This window comes from Meles meles, chromosome 3 (assembly GCF_922984935.1).
Source record: "Meles meles chromosome 3, mMelMel3.1 paternal haplotype, whole genome shotgun sequence".
NCBI classification, from domain to species: domain Eukaryota; kingdom Metazoa; phylum Chordata; class Mammalia; order Carnivora; family Mustelidae; genus Meles; species Meles meles.
The window spans coordinates 135,377,194-135,394,974 of NC_060068.1; the positions used below are offsets into that span (position 1 = coordinate 135,377,194).

Here is a 17,781-nt window from a genome sequence, read left to right on the forward strand (position 1 = left end):
CCCTGTGTGACAACAGCTCACATCCAGTAGTCTGCAAAAGCACCTCACCCTTATTCTCTTATTTGATCCCTACCTCAGTTCTAAGGTTCTCCAAGAGAGAACATAATAACCACGAGAGCAGGTTAACATCCACTGAGTTTTGAGCTGGCATTGTATCCTACTTTCCTTATGTGAATGATCTCATTTAATCCTCACAAAAGCCCCGGGAGGTCTTTGGTATCTGATTCTATTTTTCTAACTTCTCAGGGCTTTGAGATTGCCTAAAGATTTCAAAGGCATCAAACACAAATGCTTTAACTACTGCAATGCCTGCTCATGAAATTAGCCCCTTACCGAGAAACACCGCTGCCTGCTTAACACCATCATCTGAACTAGCTGCCAGTCCTACACTGGCCAGCAACAGAATGCACAGAACCTGGATAGACAGACCGAGGTCCGCGTCCCAGCTCCGCTGCTTACTAGATGCATGAGAGTGGATGAGTTCCAGAACCCTGAGCCTCTCTCTGCCACACTGTGGGAATAACACCTCCCTCAAAAGTGTCGTGATCATCCAGGAAGTGTGCCCCGTGATGGCACCCACCTGTGCCGGGCACAAGCCAAGTGCTCAGAAACTGCTGTGACAGTTTTAGAGTTGCTCTTCTGGACATGCCGGGGCTTCATTTAATTCTGATCTGGACTGAGAGCTGGCACCCAAACGTTTGGGCAAAGAAGGACTATTGGAACAGGATTGTCCCTACATTCAATAAATGTTTTTATGAGTGCCGACTATGTGTTGAGCAGTGAGAATAAGCAGCAAATAAAGACCAACTCCCATAGGGCTTCCGTCTGCACGGGGGAAACAGCACAGGTCCCAAGAAAAGAAAAGAATAAGGTAGTGCCAGCCTTCTTTAGTCCTTTGGGGAGATGTACTGCCTGATGGTTAAGACTCTAGGCTTGGAGCTGGATATCAGCTTTGAATCTTCCTGACTGCGTGACCTTGGAGGATTACTTAACCTCCCTGTAGCCCTTTTCTTGTATATAAAATGGGGATTAAAAAAAATGTATCTACCTTGGGGATTTGTGAGGACTTTAAAGAATTCACATGAAGCTCTTAGGACTGTGCCCAGTTCCCAGTACGGGCTCAGACATTAACAAGGGATGAATATTTTCAACGGACAATTCCCAAAACGGTCTTTCCCACAGCAGGGAGGGGGTGGCTGCAAAAGCTACTGTAGGGACTTACTTGGCAGCCACAACCCTCCAGAGATTGGGTACCAGCCCCCCAGCCCCAGACAAACCAGTTTCATTGTTCCGTGTCCAGAGAAGGCCAAGACACAAGTATTGAGTAAACATACTTGGGGTCTTTATTCTTGACCCCGCAGACCACACTCTCAGGGCCCTTCAATGACTGCCATTCTCAAGATCCAACATGTTGCATTGATTTTAGCCAGAGACTAAAATTTTTGTGGACAAAATCCACATTCATTAAAAACCAGGGATTTGAGGCTGGAGGTGCAGGAAGCCAGTCTGTCAGTCAGCTGAGCCTGTGAAGGTTCAAGGCCAACAAGAGTCCGGCCCGGGCTTGGCTGTGCTCAGAGGAGGGGACGTCAACCCAGGACACAGGTACGGGGTCATACAGGGAAGCTCTGCGTCCCCACCCCAGGGGCCAAGGATCAAGCCTTCCCTCTTTATAGACATACTGGCTCTCTTACTTCCCCTTCAATGGTCCTTCCACCAACGCCTAGAGCTAAAAGGAAGACAGGAAGCAAACTCTCTCTCTCCAGCTGCTCTTGGGTATTGAATGCTTCTGGTCAAATGTGAGGGGACTAAAGGCGGTCCCCAAAGCAGGTGGTGTTGGAGCAGTCATGACCTGCTATTTCCCAGGGCGGGGAGCTCATCAGTGGCCCTGGGAACTTGGTGGCAATCAGATCAACAGCCAGAATGCACCCCATGCCAAGCTTACAGCCCCATGGATCACTAAAGTTCCAAGCCCATCCCATTGTTCAGGCATCTAAGGCTACAGCCCAGGAATTACCCAGAGTCCCTCCCACCTGGGTTCTTGGTTGGGCACCAGAGTCAACACAAAAGTTAGCTCCGGGTTTCTAGAGGGCTTCTGGCTGCTTTCCGCCAATTCCTGACATTGCTCCTCCTTCTCCCCATCTCCCCAAATCATATTTTGGTTGACTCCTTGAGGAAAAGGAAAGTGCATTCTGCCAAATTCTATCATGACAGCCGGACTACTTTTAAGACCAGCGCACACACTGTTCTCTTTCCAGAGCGAGGTGAAATGAAACACTGGGTTGCTCTGGCACAGCTTGGCTGTGGAGGATCTTTTGTTGCTGTTGTTCTTGTCATTTTGTTTTGAGTCCTAAGGTAATTGCCCGAGTGTCTCAGTGACAAACTCCTTAGGACAGAGAGAGAGACAGAAGGGGCAGGTCTGGGGACGGACGAAACTTACACGCTGACCTCCAGGCTGGGGTGCTCGGGGAACGGGGCCGCTGCAAATGGTCCCTGAGACATCAGGTGGTTTTCACAGTAAGAAGGTCAGCTGAGGTCATACTTTTGTCCCCAAAGCCAGAGTGGCAAAAGCAGCAGGACGTCTCACATTAGTTGTCATCCTGGATGGGGAGGCGTGAGGAGCTGCTGTCTGGGCCTCTGGCAATGCGCTTCCTCCTGCGGCAGAGGAGTGGGATTCAGTCTCAGGAGAGCAAGTGCTAAGGATTTCCCAACAACCAGCATCTCAGGGAAGGTCTTGGCCTGTGCTACATTCAACGGGTCAGATTCTCCCTTCTTCCCCACGATGCAGCGATGGCACCGAGGACACAAGTGGGAAGGGAGGTCCAGGGGACCTGCTGGCACCGATGTATTTGGTCGCTGAGGCTGTTTCCACGAAGTTCTGCCACCACCACTCACTGGGTAGGGAACTTTCTTCTGGAAACAGTGATGAGGTATAAACGAACGTCTCAAGAAAAGAGAGCCCGCTGGTAACAGTGGGGGTGAAAATAGCCAGGTACCTCTGAAATGGAGAGGTCAGCTGTACCGTAGAGCTCATCTTCTCACTCACCGATTCCAAGTCTTAAGAATGGATTATAAATACTCTGGGCTTCTCTTCTGGTGATGGGGTGCTGGAGAGTTCTATATTGTCCACAAGGACATTCTTGTCTTCCAGTCTGATAACAGTGGGCTCAGGGGTGGGAGAGGGGGTTGGGTTTTTGTGCATGTGGGGCAAGCTGGTCTGGCTGATGTCCAGGTCTTTGAAAGCGTGAAGCATGAACACACCCAGAATGATGGTGACAAAGCCAGAAAGGGTGCCCACAATGTCCACTGCAGACATGCTGTGCCATTCCTTGAAGAGGATGACGGAGGAGGTAACCACCACCGTGGTGAAAAACACATAGTAGATGGGGAACACCAGCGAGGTATTAAAAATGTCCAGTGCCCTGTTGAGGAAGTTGACCTGAGTGCTGAGAGAGAGTGCCAGGATGAGGGACAGGATGTAGGGGAGGGGGTGCCGCACCACTGGCATCCCTTGGAAGAAGTTCTTGATGGTGATGCCCAGGCCCTTGACAGCAGACACAGAGAAGGCTCCGATCACAGAGCAGATGATGATGTAGACAAGGATATTCCGTTGTCCGTAGCGTGGGGCGACGACGAAGATGAGGATGAGGCAGAACACCAGGAGAAGCACAGCAAACACGATGTACCCTTCAGGAGGGGTGGGATACAGATAACCAAGCTGCCGAGGGGGTGCTTAGTTTCTAGAACCTTCTACCCCTGGTCATGGGAGATAGCACTGAAAACCCGAGCCCTAAAGTCAGACAGACAAAGGGTCCAGCCCCACGTCACAACTTTTAAATAATTGGGGCAGGTTATTAATTAAAGCGCAAGACCTCCTTTTCCTTATTTGTAAAATAGAGCTAATACTAGGACCTTTCTCACAGATCTTTTTTTGTGGGATTAAATGAGATAATGCATGCTATAAAACTGTGTCGTTCCCCCCGCCCCCATTAATACCCAATGTGACGGTATTTGGACGTGAGGCCTTTGGAAGGTGGCACCCTTTGGAGATGGCACCCTCATGAATGGGATCAGTGTCCTTATAAGAGAGACCCCAGAGAGCTCCCTCACTCCTTCCACCATGTGAGGACACAGAGAGAAGTTGGCCATTTATGAACCAAATTACGGCCCAAACCAGGGCCTTGATCTCGGACTTCCCAGAAGTATAAGAAATACGCTTCTGTTGTTTATAAGCCCCCCAGTCTGTGGTATCCCGTTACAGCGGTCTGAACATACCAGGACAATGCATAGAATGTATTTAGAACCGTGCCTGGTACATAATAAACAGAATAAATGACATCAATACACATCAGGCTGGGAAGCCTGTGAGCCAACCCTAAGACGGGCCCTCGCCCCCCACCCCCGACTTCCCTTCTTTAGCCTCCTTCTTCTCCAGGTGGCAGCACCTGGCACGGTCAGCACCCAGTGAGACCTTCCCTGGGGTTCATCCCCTGTGCTTTCCAGCTCCCTGGGGCGGGACGGGGCGGGGTCCTACCTGTGTCTTTCATCTTGGCAGCCATCTCCATGACGGTGGCAACCTTCTCTTCCTCGGGGGCGTGTATCACCATCACTGTGCTGCCGGCCACACAGATCACACAGCCCAGCTTCCCCAGCAGATTCAGGCTCTCTCCCAGGAAGTAGGAGGACAGGATGGCACTGCAGGCGGACAGGGGAGACAGGGATTAGCAGCCGGGCCTGGCCAGCGTCCTGAAGGAAAATGGCGGCTGAGCAAGCATTCATGGAGAAGAACAGATCAGGACTCACTACTCTGCCCCCCAAAAACCTTTGAAATAGATACTTACTTATGGGAGGGTTCTGGTGTGTGCTGGAGGAATGGACATACATGTGGATTTCTTTCACTGCAGAGACTAAAAGGATCCCCCAACAGAAAAGTCACAACAGCCCTCATGGCATTGTTGTCTAACTTCCCACCCAGTGAGCACATCTCCCCTTAACATTACGAACAGACTGCTTTCAGGCTTGGCTTGTATCCCTCTGATGGCAAGCAACTCACCCCTTCACAAGGCAAATGATTCTATCGTAGGTTCATTCTAATTACCAAACATGTGATAATTTCTATTCATTGCCCTATTTCAGCTCCTTGAGTTCCTTGAGTTCGTACAGAACAGATCTATTCCTTCTTCCATTTGTATATGTCAATATAAACCACCACAATGACAATTATAGGCACTATGTCCTAGCATAATACCTATAGGAAACTTCCACTTATTTTTTTTTAAGATTTTATTTATTTATTTGATAGAGAGGCAGAGAGGCAGGCGGAGGTGGGGGGAAGCAGGCTCCCCGCTAAGCAGAGAGCCCGAGATCATGACCTGAGCTGAAGGCAGAGGCTTAACCCACTGAGCCACCCAGGTGCCCGGAATTTTCTACTTATTATATCCCATTAACATCTTATAACTCTTTGAGAAGTAAAATATACTATCCCCATTGTATAGATGAGAAGACTGAGTCTCCTAAAAGTTAAAATAACTTGGCAAGGTCATACAACTAGTAAGTAGCAGGGCCAGGATTTTAGCTGAGTTTCTGTCTAATTATAAATTCCATGATTTTTCCTCTACACCTCATTGAAGAGAATTCCTGTGACTTCCCTGTGTTTTCTCTTGCCTGGGCAAAACCCCTGCAAGTTTCTTGCTATTCCTTGGTGATACGATTTTCGTTCCCTCACATCCTCAGATGAGCTGGCAGAGGGGAGGGAGGAAAGGAGGGAAACTGGACAAGGCAGGTGTGATCGCAGGACAGCTTTCTGTCTCTTTACGAAGGTAACATGAGCATAGGGTAAAAGGCAGTTGGCTGATCTAGGACTGAATTACTCCCCAAAGTTCTGTTTAAGGTACCAAGAGAGAGGGGATTGATGTCCAAGCTCCTCTGAATGTCTTCCGTCTCTCCTCTAAAACTACCAAAAAATTGGCATTCACGAGAGGTTGGGGGCATTCACATAGGCAGCAGGTCACACAGTGGAGAATTCCCTACCTCTTCCAACTTCCTAGAGTGGGAATTCGTACAGTAATCAGATAGGCGACAGTGTAATCATTGCTACATCAGCCAGCTGCGTGATGTGAGTCATGCCTCTGTTTATTCTTGATTGTGTCAATGTTACAAAATTGTCATCAAGATAGTAAAACAAAACAAAGGAAACTGTGTGTACTGGGTGTGGTTTGATGGGATTAACCATGGCGCCCAGGTTAAAGCCAATCATCTCAGCCAGCTTCAAAGGGGGCTCCAAGACCCCACTCTCTCTCCAGGAACTATGCTTATAGTTTGAGAGGAAGGTGGCAATGGGAAGCCCACAGAGTTAGTCCTTGAAGCAACGCCCTAGGGATTATTAGCACACGCATTGAGCAGAGCAGAAACAGAGGCTTAGGGGAGTTAAGGGGCTGGCCCATGGTAATATAGTTACTGAGTGGCTGAGCTTAAGGTCAGAGCTCAGGGAGAGCTGATCTCGAGCTCCTGCTCTCCAACTTGAATGCTGCACCTACTGACCCACCAAGACATTGAGTGAGATGTCCGGCTTGGGGGCACTGGAAGTCCTTCCAGCTGGTCTGGGCTTGGCTTCCCCCTCTATTGGCCATTCTTCTGAGGGGATGCTAGAGAAGAAGCAGCCAACAGTCCAAGTCTCGGAGCTCAGACCAGCACAGTGCCTCTTTCTGGGAGCTGGGACCGACCCAGGTCCCTGACTGCAAGCAGCAGGTGACCCCACTTACAGCTCCAGACCTCAACAAACTGAAAATAGGAAGGAGGGAGAGACAGCAAGAGAGGAGATGATAACCTTATGAGGACACTCAGTGCTCCCAGAGGCGTGACGACTGTCGCAGGGGCAAATGCGTAGGCCCCAAAGTTGGCAACTTCTCCTGCAGCCACTAGGAAATGAAGGGAGAAAACAGGGTAGTGTGGCCTCGATGTCCCAGCTCCAGCCCAAACCAACCTGGGTGGACACAGTTTCATTCAGTGATCAACCATTCCCAGAATCCCAGGCCTGCATTCCCTAGAATCTTGGTCCTTATGCTTTGCCCCTAGCGAATCTGATTGGAATGTCAGGCCCAGACTCTCCTGATCAAATCCTTCCATTTTAAAGATAGGGCAAGCCAGGCCCAGAGTCCAAGGTCACATGGCATGTGGGTGGAAGGACGCCTTCCTATTCCCGAGGCATCTTGGCTTCTAGTCCAGGCCACTGTTAAGTGTGCTGCAGGAACACCTTATGTTTGGTCTGTATCTACAAGGTGCATTCTAGGAAGTGTTAATTGCCAAAGAAACATTTAGCTATTGATTCTCCAGATACCACTTGGTCATGGAGCCATCTGTCCCAGAGGAACTGTAGGCAAGTGGTTAGAAATTCTGACGTCCCCCAGGGCCGGGACGAGATGCACAGAATGTATTTATCCTCCACGTTTGAGTTTCTAGTTTGCAGACTCCTGCAAGTGCGTTTTCTGTGTCTACTGGTAGAGAATGGTCTGGGTCTACCCTTTGAAAGGAGAGGGTGAACGTGATGGCCGTGACTAAGACTGGGATCAAAACCTGACTTATAAATGGAAAGCTGGCTAATTTTCCACTCGAAAGAATTAGGATGGAAAGCCAGTGAGGGTGGGTGGAAAGCGGGGGGAATGTGCGAATGTGTAAATCTGGGCAAACTTTAAGTGGCAGACCAGCCGTGCACTACGTCAGCCAACACACTGCCTGTGGAATGGCAAACCTGGCTGAGGGGCGCCAAGACACTCGGACCGGCAGCTGGAGTCTCTCTGTTTCAAGGGAAGTTGAGAAATGATAACCTCTCTCATGAGCAGTTCTCTACGAGCCTCTCTGGGGATACAAGTTTCATGGATGCAGGACTCACTCGGGGTGGAGAATGTGATCCGAAATACGGGGAAGGTGTTCTGTCTATAACGACTGCCAAGGTTTTCCCTTTGAGAGTCACACTTCGCACAACGACAGAAATATCCCCACCCCCCCTCCTTTTGTGTCCGCCTCTGCCATCAGTGCGTCAGTGTGGTTAGGAAAGAGCCCACTTACTGGTGAGAAATCCAGCCCACCACATGGCGTCCTTCAGGTAGCCGTACCCTCCGTCCACTGTAGAAAGGAATGGACACGAAGTCAGAACTTGGCCGTGCTTTCTCAGGTCCTTTCTCATCTCTACCTTAACTCTCCAGTCTTGAGGGGTTCAATATATGTTCCCCGTGCTTAGTCCTCTGGGCGTGCCTCTGGGTCCCCTCCTGAGTGACTTTATCCGTTCCCAAAGTTGCACATACCATCTTTATGCTGGCGTCCTTATTTCATTTATGGGTACTGAGCCTTTCTCCTGAGCCTAGATGAACATCCAGTTGCTTACTTGACGTCTCTTGGATCTCCCACGGGCATCCCAAACTCTGTCCTAAACAGAACTCTTGATTTTAAGTGCTCCCCGCCCACCCACCCACCACAGGAAACTCAGTAAGGGGTACTTCCATGGACCTAGCTGCTTAAGCCAGAAACCAGGGAATCGCCCTCGACTCTCCCACTCCCCCAGCTTCTGGGTTCCATCCAACGTGCTGTTTCTCTCTCCAAAGAGCATCTCACATGTGTCCACTCCACTGCCACCACCCGACTCCAGGTGGCTCTGGCCTGGGGTGAGGCCACAGCCTCCCCAGGTTCCTCTGCTGTCACTTTCTCACCCGTTCACTCAGAGCAGCCGATGGTCTTTTAAGGATGTAAATCATACTGTCACTCCTCAGCTTGTAACAGGCCAATGGCTTCCAAATACTCTATAAAAGACCAAAACCCTAAACAAGCCAGTTCACAGTTTTGACCGTGTTCACATCTCCAAAGGTACCTCTCTCCACTCTTCTTGCTATTACCTAGCCACTCGGGCTTCCTTCTAGTTCCTCTAAAATGAGGAGCTCTTTTTGGCCTTAAGAACTTTGCTTTTCTGTGTCAGGAATAGTCTTCTTAATGACATTTGCTTATCTCTACCCTCACTCTTCAGGGCTTTGCTTGAACGTTGCTTCCCCTAAGAGGCCCTCCCCGGCCCCTTATCTCTGCGATGTCTCCCTTGGGATTCTCTTTATCACACTAGCTCTTCTCCTTCGTGGTACTATAATTTGAATTAATGTATTTATTTTCTGGCATTTTCCCCCCACTCAAATGGAGACACTATGACACCCAAAATTGTGTTTTGGGCTAGAACTGGAGCTAGAATTGGAACCTCAGGAGTCTGCTTCCAAAACACAGTGTCTCACAGAACATGACACTGAACATGTCCAAACCTGAACCATCCTGATGCCATAAACCTGCTCATCCTGCATTCTCCATCTCAGAAAACAGCGCCCTCATCTCCCCAGTTGCTCAAGGCAGAAGCTGAGTCAGTCTCGACTCTGTTTTACCCTCCCCTTGGAGCCAGTCAACACCAAACCCAGTAAGTTCTGCCTTTGAAAGCAACTCTGGACTCCACCATGGTCTCCATTCCCACCGCAATTCTGGTCTCCATTCCCACCTCAATTCCCCTGGTCCCAGCTGTGCTCTCTCTCTCTCCCCTAACTGGTCTCCTAGGTGCCACGCTTGTCCCCTAATCCATTATCCACGCAGCAAACAGGAATTCCTTCAAATCGTAAATGGAACTATGTCTGTCCCCTGCCTAAAACCTTTGCCACTTACAAACTCTGGGGCCCAGTTTATAAGACCCTTCGCCATCTGGCCCTTCCCCCATCTTTTACCCCCACCTCCCACTCCCAGCCCTCCTGAGCTACTTTCAGCTTCTAACGTCACTCATGTTCTCTCACCCTGGAGCCTTTGCACATGCTGTTCTTTCTACCACGATCTCCTCTTTTCCCCTTCCCTTAGCCATCTCATCATTCAGGTCCCAGCTTCCAGATCATCTCTTATAGAAAACCTCCTCAAACCCTCCCAGCCTGGGCTTTACACGCCCCTCCAAAATATCCCCTAAGTGTCCTGGATATTCCCCACGATAAAGAGCACGTCACACACTGGGGAACAGTTGCCTGGATCCCCCACTCAGTTCAATGCCCCATGGGGCCCCGGGTCCCCATGTCCAGAGTGGGACCGGGCACAGCAGGTGTGCAGTGAATGATAATTAAATGAATGAATTCTTTTACACATGATTCCTTTCCTCCAGAATGGGTTCATAGATATACACCTTATTTCCAAGCAAACAACTGCCTCGTGGACAGAGCCTCAGTCATTCTTTTGTGGCCTGTGAGGGGCTCCATCTGGGAGGCCGAGGGGCCACGGGAGTGTGTGCCACTGCTCTGGGCAGAGGTATCTGTATTCCCATTTGGCAGGGAAGTCGTGGTTGCCCAGGATGACAGAGCTGATAAGAAATAAAACTGGACCCGATCTGGGGTTTCGGGTTCCTGGCCCTGAAACTTTTCCTTATCTGTACCCCAATTAACTTATCTTGAAGTTCTCCAGAAATGTTGGATTTTTAAAGGGAGGTCTCCTGAGGGTGGGCTGATTCCCAGCAAAGTTAACAATGAACCCTTTGTGACCATGGAGGCTAAGCTCGCCAACTGCCGAATGGGATCCCCGTGAAGGGAGGTTCACAGGGCTGGCTGGGGGCTCAGCTGCCTAGCACCATACACCCGTCCTCCCTGTCAGGACCCTACCAGCCCGTGTGGCCCCAGAGGCCACCAGTCGCTGAAGGCCTTTCTTCTTGAGGATGACGCTGCTGCCGATGAGGAAGCTGGACAACAAGGCCAGGCCCAGACCAACGTAGAAGCCATAGTTCTGCCTGAACCTCTCCTTCCAGCTGTGAGAGGTGACATTGTTGGGCACCTGGGGGCTGAGGTCACTGACGATCTGGCACAGGACTTGGTGGGAGGAGCAGTACAGGCTGATCAGGGAACCTGGACGGGAAGAGCACGATAAAAGAGTCACACCGGGGACATCTGTGTGCTTTCAAAATCCTGAAACTGGCTACTGTTTCAGACCCCATAGTTCAGCCGCAGTGGCCCCCCATCCACACAAGGGGCTTCAACCCAACAACAATAGATAGCATCCTCTGAGTGCCTACTCCCGGCTAGGAGATTTATTTGCAGAACTCATCCAATGTTTATGACCATAGGTCAGATAAGTGCTGCCTTGAGTTCCCATTTCATAGATGAGAAATAGAGGCCATGAGATGTCAGGCACCTTGCCTAAGAACACAGACTGTCTGACTCCAGAACTCTAGCACGTGACCACTAAGGTGTTCGGATGCCTTACACACCAAGCAGAGTCCTCCAAGCTCCCAGGCATCAGTGACTCCAACCTCCCACTCTCCCGAGGCATCCCCTCCCAGCCTCTGGACCTCTGACAGCTCAGGATCACACAGGGATTCTCCCCTCCAAGCAGCCTCTTCACTGCCATATCCCCACCTCCAGCCACAGTCGAGACTGCTGATAGTTAACATGAGGGAGTGAGGCTAGAGCGCCCACAGCCCCTTCTAGGCCTGCAGATAACCAAATATAAGCAGCCTGTTGGTTACAACTGATCATTTCTGGGCCTTATTCTAAGACCTCTGGGGCCCATGGTCAGTGGCAGGGGCCTCCTTCCAGCCTCAGTCAGATTGCTGTCCCTGTCGCCCCATGGAGCATCCCTTTAGTTCGCCTTCCGAGTCCTAGAGATCCTGAGAGCCTGAATCGGCCCTCATGTCCCAGAACCCACCAACCCTTGCTTGTCCTTCTGGCACAAACACTAAGGACAATAGGACAACCTTGGGCCCGAGGGGCACACCCTCTGTCAGGGGAGCTAAGTCGCCCAAGTTCAGAAAAGCCACCTAAATCACAGCCAGTAATCTCCCAGCGCCAGGACCACATGCTCCTCTGCTCTGGGGTGTTCCATGAGCATTCTCAGCATGGAAATGGCACAGGGACCCCGTGGCACGGGGCCCTGATAGGTTCGGTAAGCTGAGTAAGACGACACCGTCAGCACACAGTGAAGCCAAACTGTTCTCCGTGTGATGTCAAAGCCATTCTCTTAACTGCTACCTGTGCCCCGCGGGGCAGGCAGCAAGGGCAGGCTGGGGCTTCGCTTTGTCTCTTGAGGGTTGTTTTAAACTATGAATTCATTACCTACATTTAAAATCAGATTTCCCATGAAAATCCAGCTTTTGATCTGCCTCTGTTTACCTTATGGAGCGCACCTTCCCAGAGCCCACCACTGACTGCCGCTGAGAGTGGCTGCCCCCTTAGGACATGTTCTATGCAATTCCCCAGGGTCCATATCTGCTGCCCTTTGGTCATTTGGGTTATGTGCTCAGTCCCTATAGGCATCTGAATTTGTGACCGCCAGTGGTAGAAGGTCTTTTTCAAACTGTAGGGCACAAAACTCCAGGCTCCTGGGCCAAGGATGGAAGCCTGGGCCAGGCACTTCTCCTCAGAGCAATGAGAACTACAGGCCGGCACTAGATAGGCATCAAAGTCCAAGGTCATGCAGCTCTGGCATTGGCAGTATCTGGATCATAGAGTGGCATCTTGGTCGAATAAGGAAAGACCAATGTTGACCTTTCTTCCATGGCACAGAAGCAGAGAACAATGGTGCTGGAGAGCCCCAGAAGACAGCCTGGCTAACCCTCTTACTTGCAGCCAGGAAAACTGAGGCCCTGAGGAGGAGAAGGACTTGCTTGAGTCTCACAAAAACGTAGTGGCAGAGCTGGGCCTGGAAGCCACCAGGGGACATCCATGTGTCTTTTGCAATGGGTGATCTCTCTTCCTAACACCTGTGTCACAATCAAGAGAAGGTATGACAAGAAGCCATCTCCATCCCTACTCAGATTTGGTCTGACCTCTCACTCCTGTTCCTCAGCTCAGATGGCCGAGTCTGGGGAGTTCCCTGAACGCAGGAAATGAGCCAGAGCCAGGATATGGGCCAAGGAAGGTGACTCCCTAGAAGAAGGCCAATCCCATTCCCACGCCCTTCACCTGCCCTCCTGAAGGCGCATCTCCAGGAGGTGGAGCCAAACTGTGAGCTTGCCTGTTTTGGGAAGCCTGAAGCACCCAAGGGCTCGGCAGCCTCCACTGAATTAAGTTTTCCCATAAGGACAGAAAGAAAAAGAAAGAGAGGGCTGATGGCCAAAGGAAATCCAGCTCTGGGGAGGATGCTCATTAGACAAATGGCTGTTGGGCCTGGTGATTCCCACTTCTCTTCCAGATATGCTAGGACCAGGGAACATATTCTTCCCCAGGGGAAGGTGAGGCCGAAAATGGACTGCATTGTTGGTCAGGAAACCAAAGCCAGCCAACACCCACAGAGCTGGCTTTGAACACTTTGCTGGGCAAGAGAAGTTAGAGAAACAGCGCTCGCCAACAGGCTGCCAGAGCAAGGGGAGGTAGGAACATGGAGACACATCAAGAAAGGAGTATAGGAACAAGAGTGCAGGTTTGAGAATCTAAGAGCTCTGATTTTACATTCCACTCCCCCAACTGCAGGACCTTTGGGCAAATTATCAGGCTTTTCAGGGCCTCCGTTTCTTTCTCTCCATAAAGGAGAGAGCAAGGTAAAATACCTACTTGCCCTCTAGAGTTAAGGACTAAATGAGATAATGCAGGTAAAGGGCCTAGTCTACCACCGCATTCCTGGTAAGAGCCAAACGCACAGCTCAGGGTCTTTTCTTATCCCTTCCTGTTTTTTTTCCCCTCATTTTCCTACAAGGTGCATTTGGGTTTCGCCATGGTGTGTCTGCGCCCCTTTCCCTGGTCTTTGATGGGCCCCACGGAGACAACCAGACCCGAGCAGGTAAGAGAATCTGAAGCAACTATACATAAGAAACGACCATGAAACACCGCCCCCCCCCCCCCCGCCCCTCCACCTCTGGCTGACCAGCTCCAATCAATTCTGCTGCCTCCGCCTCCTCCCGCCCCCACGCGTCCCTTTTCCTCCCATTCCCCCTCTCAGGTCCCCATCTCCGAAGGTGGGGAAGTCTGCCAGAACCCTGCTCCTCCTCCCCGCCCAAGACGACCCGACCACAGGTCACGCTGACCCAGCCCTCCCCGGTTTGGGCCCCGCAGGAGAGCACGCGAGGGAAAGGAGCAACAGGGAAGGGAAGGCGCGAAGCGCGCGGCGCTCCCGGGTCCCCTGGGGCCCGCACGCACCGTTCTGGCAGCTGGCGTTGCTGGCCGGCAGCTCCATGGGCCCGGGCTCACGGACCGACCGACGACGCGCGGGCGGCTGGCGCCCCGGGCTCCCCGGCTCCGGAGCAGGTGGCCGAGACTCGTCCCGGCGTGGCCGGCGTGCGAGAAGCTGCTGGGGTCGGGCCCAGGGGTGGAGAGAATGACGCGCCCCAGAGGGGGACGGTCCCCGGGGAGGAGTCACCCGGCGTCTCGGGCAACTCCCTGGGTCGGGGGCCCAGCGCCCGGGCTGCCCGCCCAAGGGCACGCGCCCTCCCGGGGTGGGGAGGCTGCCGGGCTCCCCGGGAGGGAGTCGCCGGGTTGCTCCCCCCCCCGCCCCAGCAGGAGGCAAGGGGGCGGGTCCCCTGGCGCCGCCCCTCCGCGACGCCCGGACTGCACCCAGTTGCCTCGACAGGGACAGAGTTGATGGGTCCTCAGAGGTAGGAGAGGGGGAGATTTCCTGGCCAAGGTGGAAGTGGGAATGTGGGAGTTGGAAAAGGCACTGCAGCCCGTTGGAGCCCTCTCAGACTGGGGGTGGTGTCCGAGACCCTGGGTTTTTTCCTGCCTGCCTGCCTTCCCGGCTTCCTACTTCCCTGCCTCCCTGCCTTGTTCATTCATTCAACATAGGACTGAACTGTGCTGGGCACTAGCACACCACAGGCACACAGTAAGTGCCCCCCAAATGGTGAATTCCTCTTCGTAGAATGAATGGATGATAGACGCTTGAGAGAAGTATATTTCTTCTTCCGAGGGACTGGAGACCAAAATGAGTTAGCCATATTCTCTGTCCCTGGAGAACGTTATATATTAATGAGAGAAACAAAATGGGATTTATTATCTAGAAACTGGTGTCTTCCAAATCACCCCCAAAAAACACCCCAGCTGTGATTATGGGAAGTGTATTTGCTACTACTATGGGTAATAGTAAAAATAAATTAGAGAAACACTATTCTGGACCATAAAAACACTTGTGCAATGCTTGCTATAGGCCAGGCACTGTTATTAGTTCTGAAAAAGCCCTGTTCGTATAATCCTCATGACAACCATACACAGAATATACTAGGGAAACTGAGGCACAGAGCAATCAGGTAACTTACCAGGTTTCCCAGCTAGGAAGCAGAAGAGTAAAGATGGAGAGCATGCTCCCCGTGGCCGCACTAATATGCCTGGCACTTTAGTCCAAAATACACTTGTGCTCCTGGCTAGTGAAGACATGGGACCACCAAGAAAGCAGTGGCCGGTTTTGGCAATCATGGTCACTGACTTCCCACAGGAGGCAGCTTTTAAAAATAGTTACTTATGGAGTCTTCACTATGGTACAGACCCGGTACTAAACCCTATACAGGGGGCACCTGGGTGGCTGAATGGGCTGAGTGTCCCGCTCCTGGTTTTGGCTGAGGTCATGATCTCAGGGTTGTGAGACTGAGCCCCCTTCAGGCTTCCTGCTCAGAGCAGAGTCGGCACTCGCTCGCTCGCTTTCAAATAAATAAATAAATAAAATCTTTAAACCCTATACAGACATGATCTCTCATTTGGTAGGTACCATTACCATCTCCATGGTACAGGTGAGAGAAAACTGTACTTAAAAAAAAAAAAAAAACTTTTGGTTATAAAATAGATTTATAGGAGAGTCACAGAAGTAGTACCCAAAGTTCCCATATATCTGTTACCAGGTTCCCTTAATGTTGACATTTTGTATAGGAATAGAAATGGCCCATATTTGAAATACTCTGAAAAACTTGCCCCGGAGGTCCCACAGCTAGTGAGGGCATCAGGAGTAAACAGGCTCTGCCCTCCCCACCGCCAGTCTGTCCTCCCTGCCCTCACTTTCTCCCCTCAACTCATGGCGGTCTAGCTGGGACGCAAGAGATGGGTTCTCCCAGCAGGTGGCTTCCCCTAACTTTCTGGGTGACTTTAAACAAGTCACGTACTCTCTAGGAGAAACAGTTTGCTCATTTGTCAAATAAGAGAGCTCCTTTCTCTCTCTCTGTGTGTGTGTGTGTGTGTGTGTGTGTGGGTGGGTGGGTGGGTGGGTGTGCATGTGCCCATGGGGTTGCGGGCGAGGTGGGTAAGGTAGGGCTTAGAAGTAAAAGGAAAATCACAGCTATTACTAACACTACACCTTGAAGTTCAAGGGGCCTTAATGCTCCCGGTCCTTCCCCTCACTTTGGAGGGATGTGGCACCAGAGTTCACATGGAGGTGAGACCTCCAAGTCCAGTATGAGCTGGAGAACAGAGTAGCCGGGAACTGGGTGGTTGGAAATGATAGTTCATTACCGAGGCCTTCGAGCTGCCTGAGAAGGAGGATCGGACTCGAGAATTTAATTGGCCTTTTCTCTTACCTACGCACTTCTGCGGCTCATATCTAACACGCACTACAGAACAGCATCCATCTCTGAGCCTGCTGGGAGGACCACCCTCAAACACTCACTGTCCGCACACTCGGACTGCGTTTGTTCCAAGGACACAGAACAAGAGATCTGTGGTCTTTCATTCTGGCCTGGGCTTTTTTAATCATAAGAGAGGTTGTTTATGGTCACGTTATGCCAGAGCTGAGCCCAGATCTTGAGGGACAGATACACAACTGTGAGCTTTAATATATATGTTTGTGGATGGGTTTGTGATTTGTGGGGCTGCTACATTTTAGGGTCCCTGGCAGGGGGTCCCTCATCCTGAGTTAAGGGCTTTCAGCCTGTGCTTCGAGAAAAGGCTTCTCAGAGGTCAGTGAGTTTCATGTTTTAGGGCAGTGGGCTGAGGTGGAAGGAGCTGGGATCTGCTGAAGGGCCTTCCACACCCTCTCTGGGCCTCAGGCTCCCCATTTGTTCTAGAAGGAGGCGGGGCTTCCCCAGGGCTGGCATCAGCATCCCGGGAGCACAGAAATAATGAACCCCATTGAACCGCAGTCTCCTCGCCTGCTGTCCTGACAAAGCCCTTTTCTCCCTGAGCCACAATAGCACTGTCAGACAGGTAGCAGGGCCTGTAGCATTGTCTCCCCAGAAAAGAACAACAGGGTTCACTGTCTGTCCCAGGCTCGTTGACCAGGGGAGGGCGGTGGCTTTGGAAGGGTCTGACCAGCCAGAGACAGATGGGCTCTGTCCTTAGCCAGCCAGACTCTGGTGAACCAGTCACATCTCCTGTGGCCAGTTACCGCTGATGAATAGGAAAACTAATTTGCCGAAACCCAAACTCCCAAAAATGTGACCCTTCTAAGTGCATGTCCGAAAATTTTATGTTCTAGAACTGAACTGTGGATATGGTAGCCACCAGTTCCCTGTGACTATTCAGGATGTGGAAAGTAGCTAATGCGAACTATGCTAAGTGCGTAAAACAGACACCATTAATATTTGGAGCCACATATTTGTTTGCTGTGGGGGGCTGTCCTATGCACTGTAGGATTTTTGGCAGTGTCCCTGATCTCACACCAGCGCATTCACTGCTGCCCATTCCCAGGCTGCCCCGGTTATGACAGCCAAAAGCATCCCAGACAATTGCCAAAATCTCCCCAGGTTGCAACCCATGCGGATTGCAAGGACTTAATAAGAAAAACAATGTAAGCGATTAATAACTTTTTAGTATTGATCACATGCTGAAATGATATTATCTTGGATACAATGGGTTAAATGAAATTTATTATTCAAATTAATTTTCTCTACTT

General features: G+C 51.1%; 1 protein-coding gene across 1 annotated transcript; it reads right to left on the reverse strand.

The window, feature by feature from the left end:
• Positions 1-1,400: 1,400 nt before the first annotated feature.
• Positions 1,401-14,414, reverse strand: NIPAL4 (NIPA like domain containing 4). The gene is made up of 6 exons (XM_046000212.1): positions 14,112-14,414; positions 10,647-10,886; positions 8,062-8,118; positions 6,824-6,914; positions 4,532-4,692; positions 1,401-3,684 (listed from the first exon to the last, which is right to left on the reverse strand). The coding sequence occupies exons 1-6, from the start codon at positions 14,146-14,148 to the stop codon at positions 3,056-3,058; spliced, it is 1,215 nt and encodes a 404-aa protein (XP_045856168.1). The 5' UTR covers positions 14,149-14,414; the 3' UTR covers positions 1,401-3,055.
• Between the last annotated feature and the right edge of the window lie 3,367 nt (positions 14,415-17,781).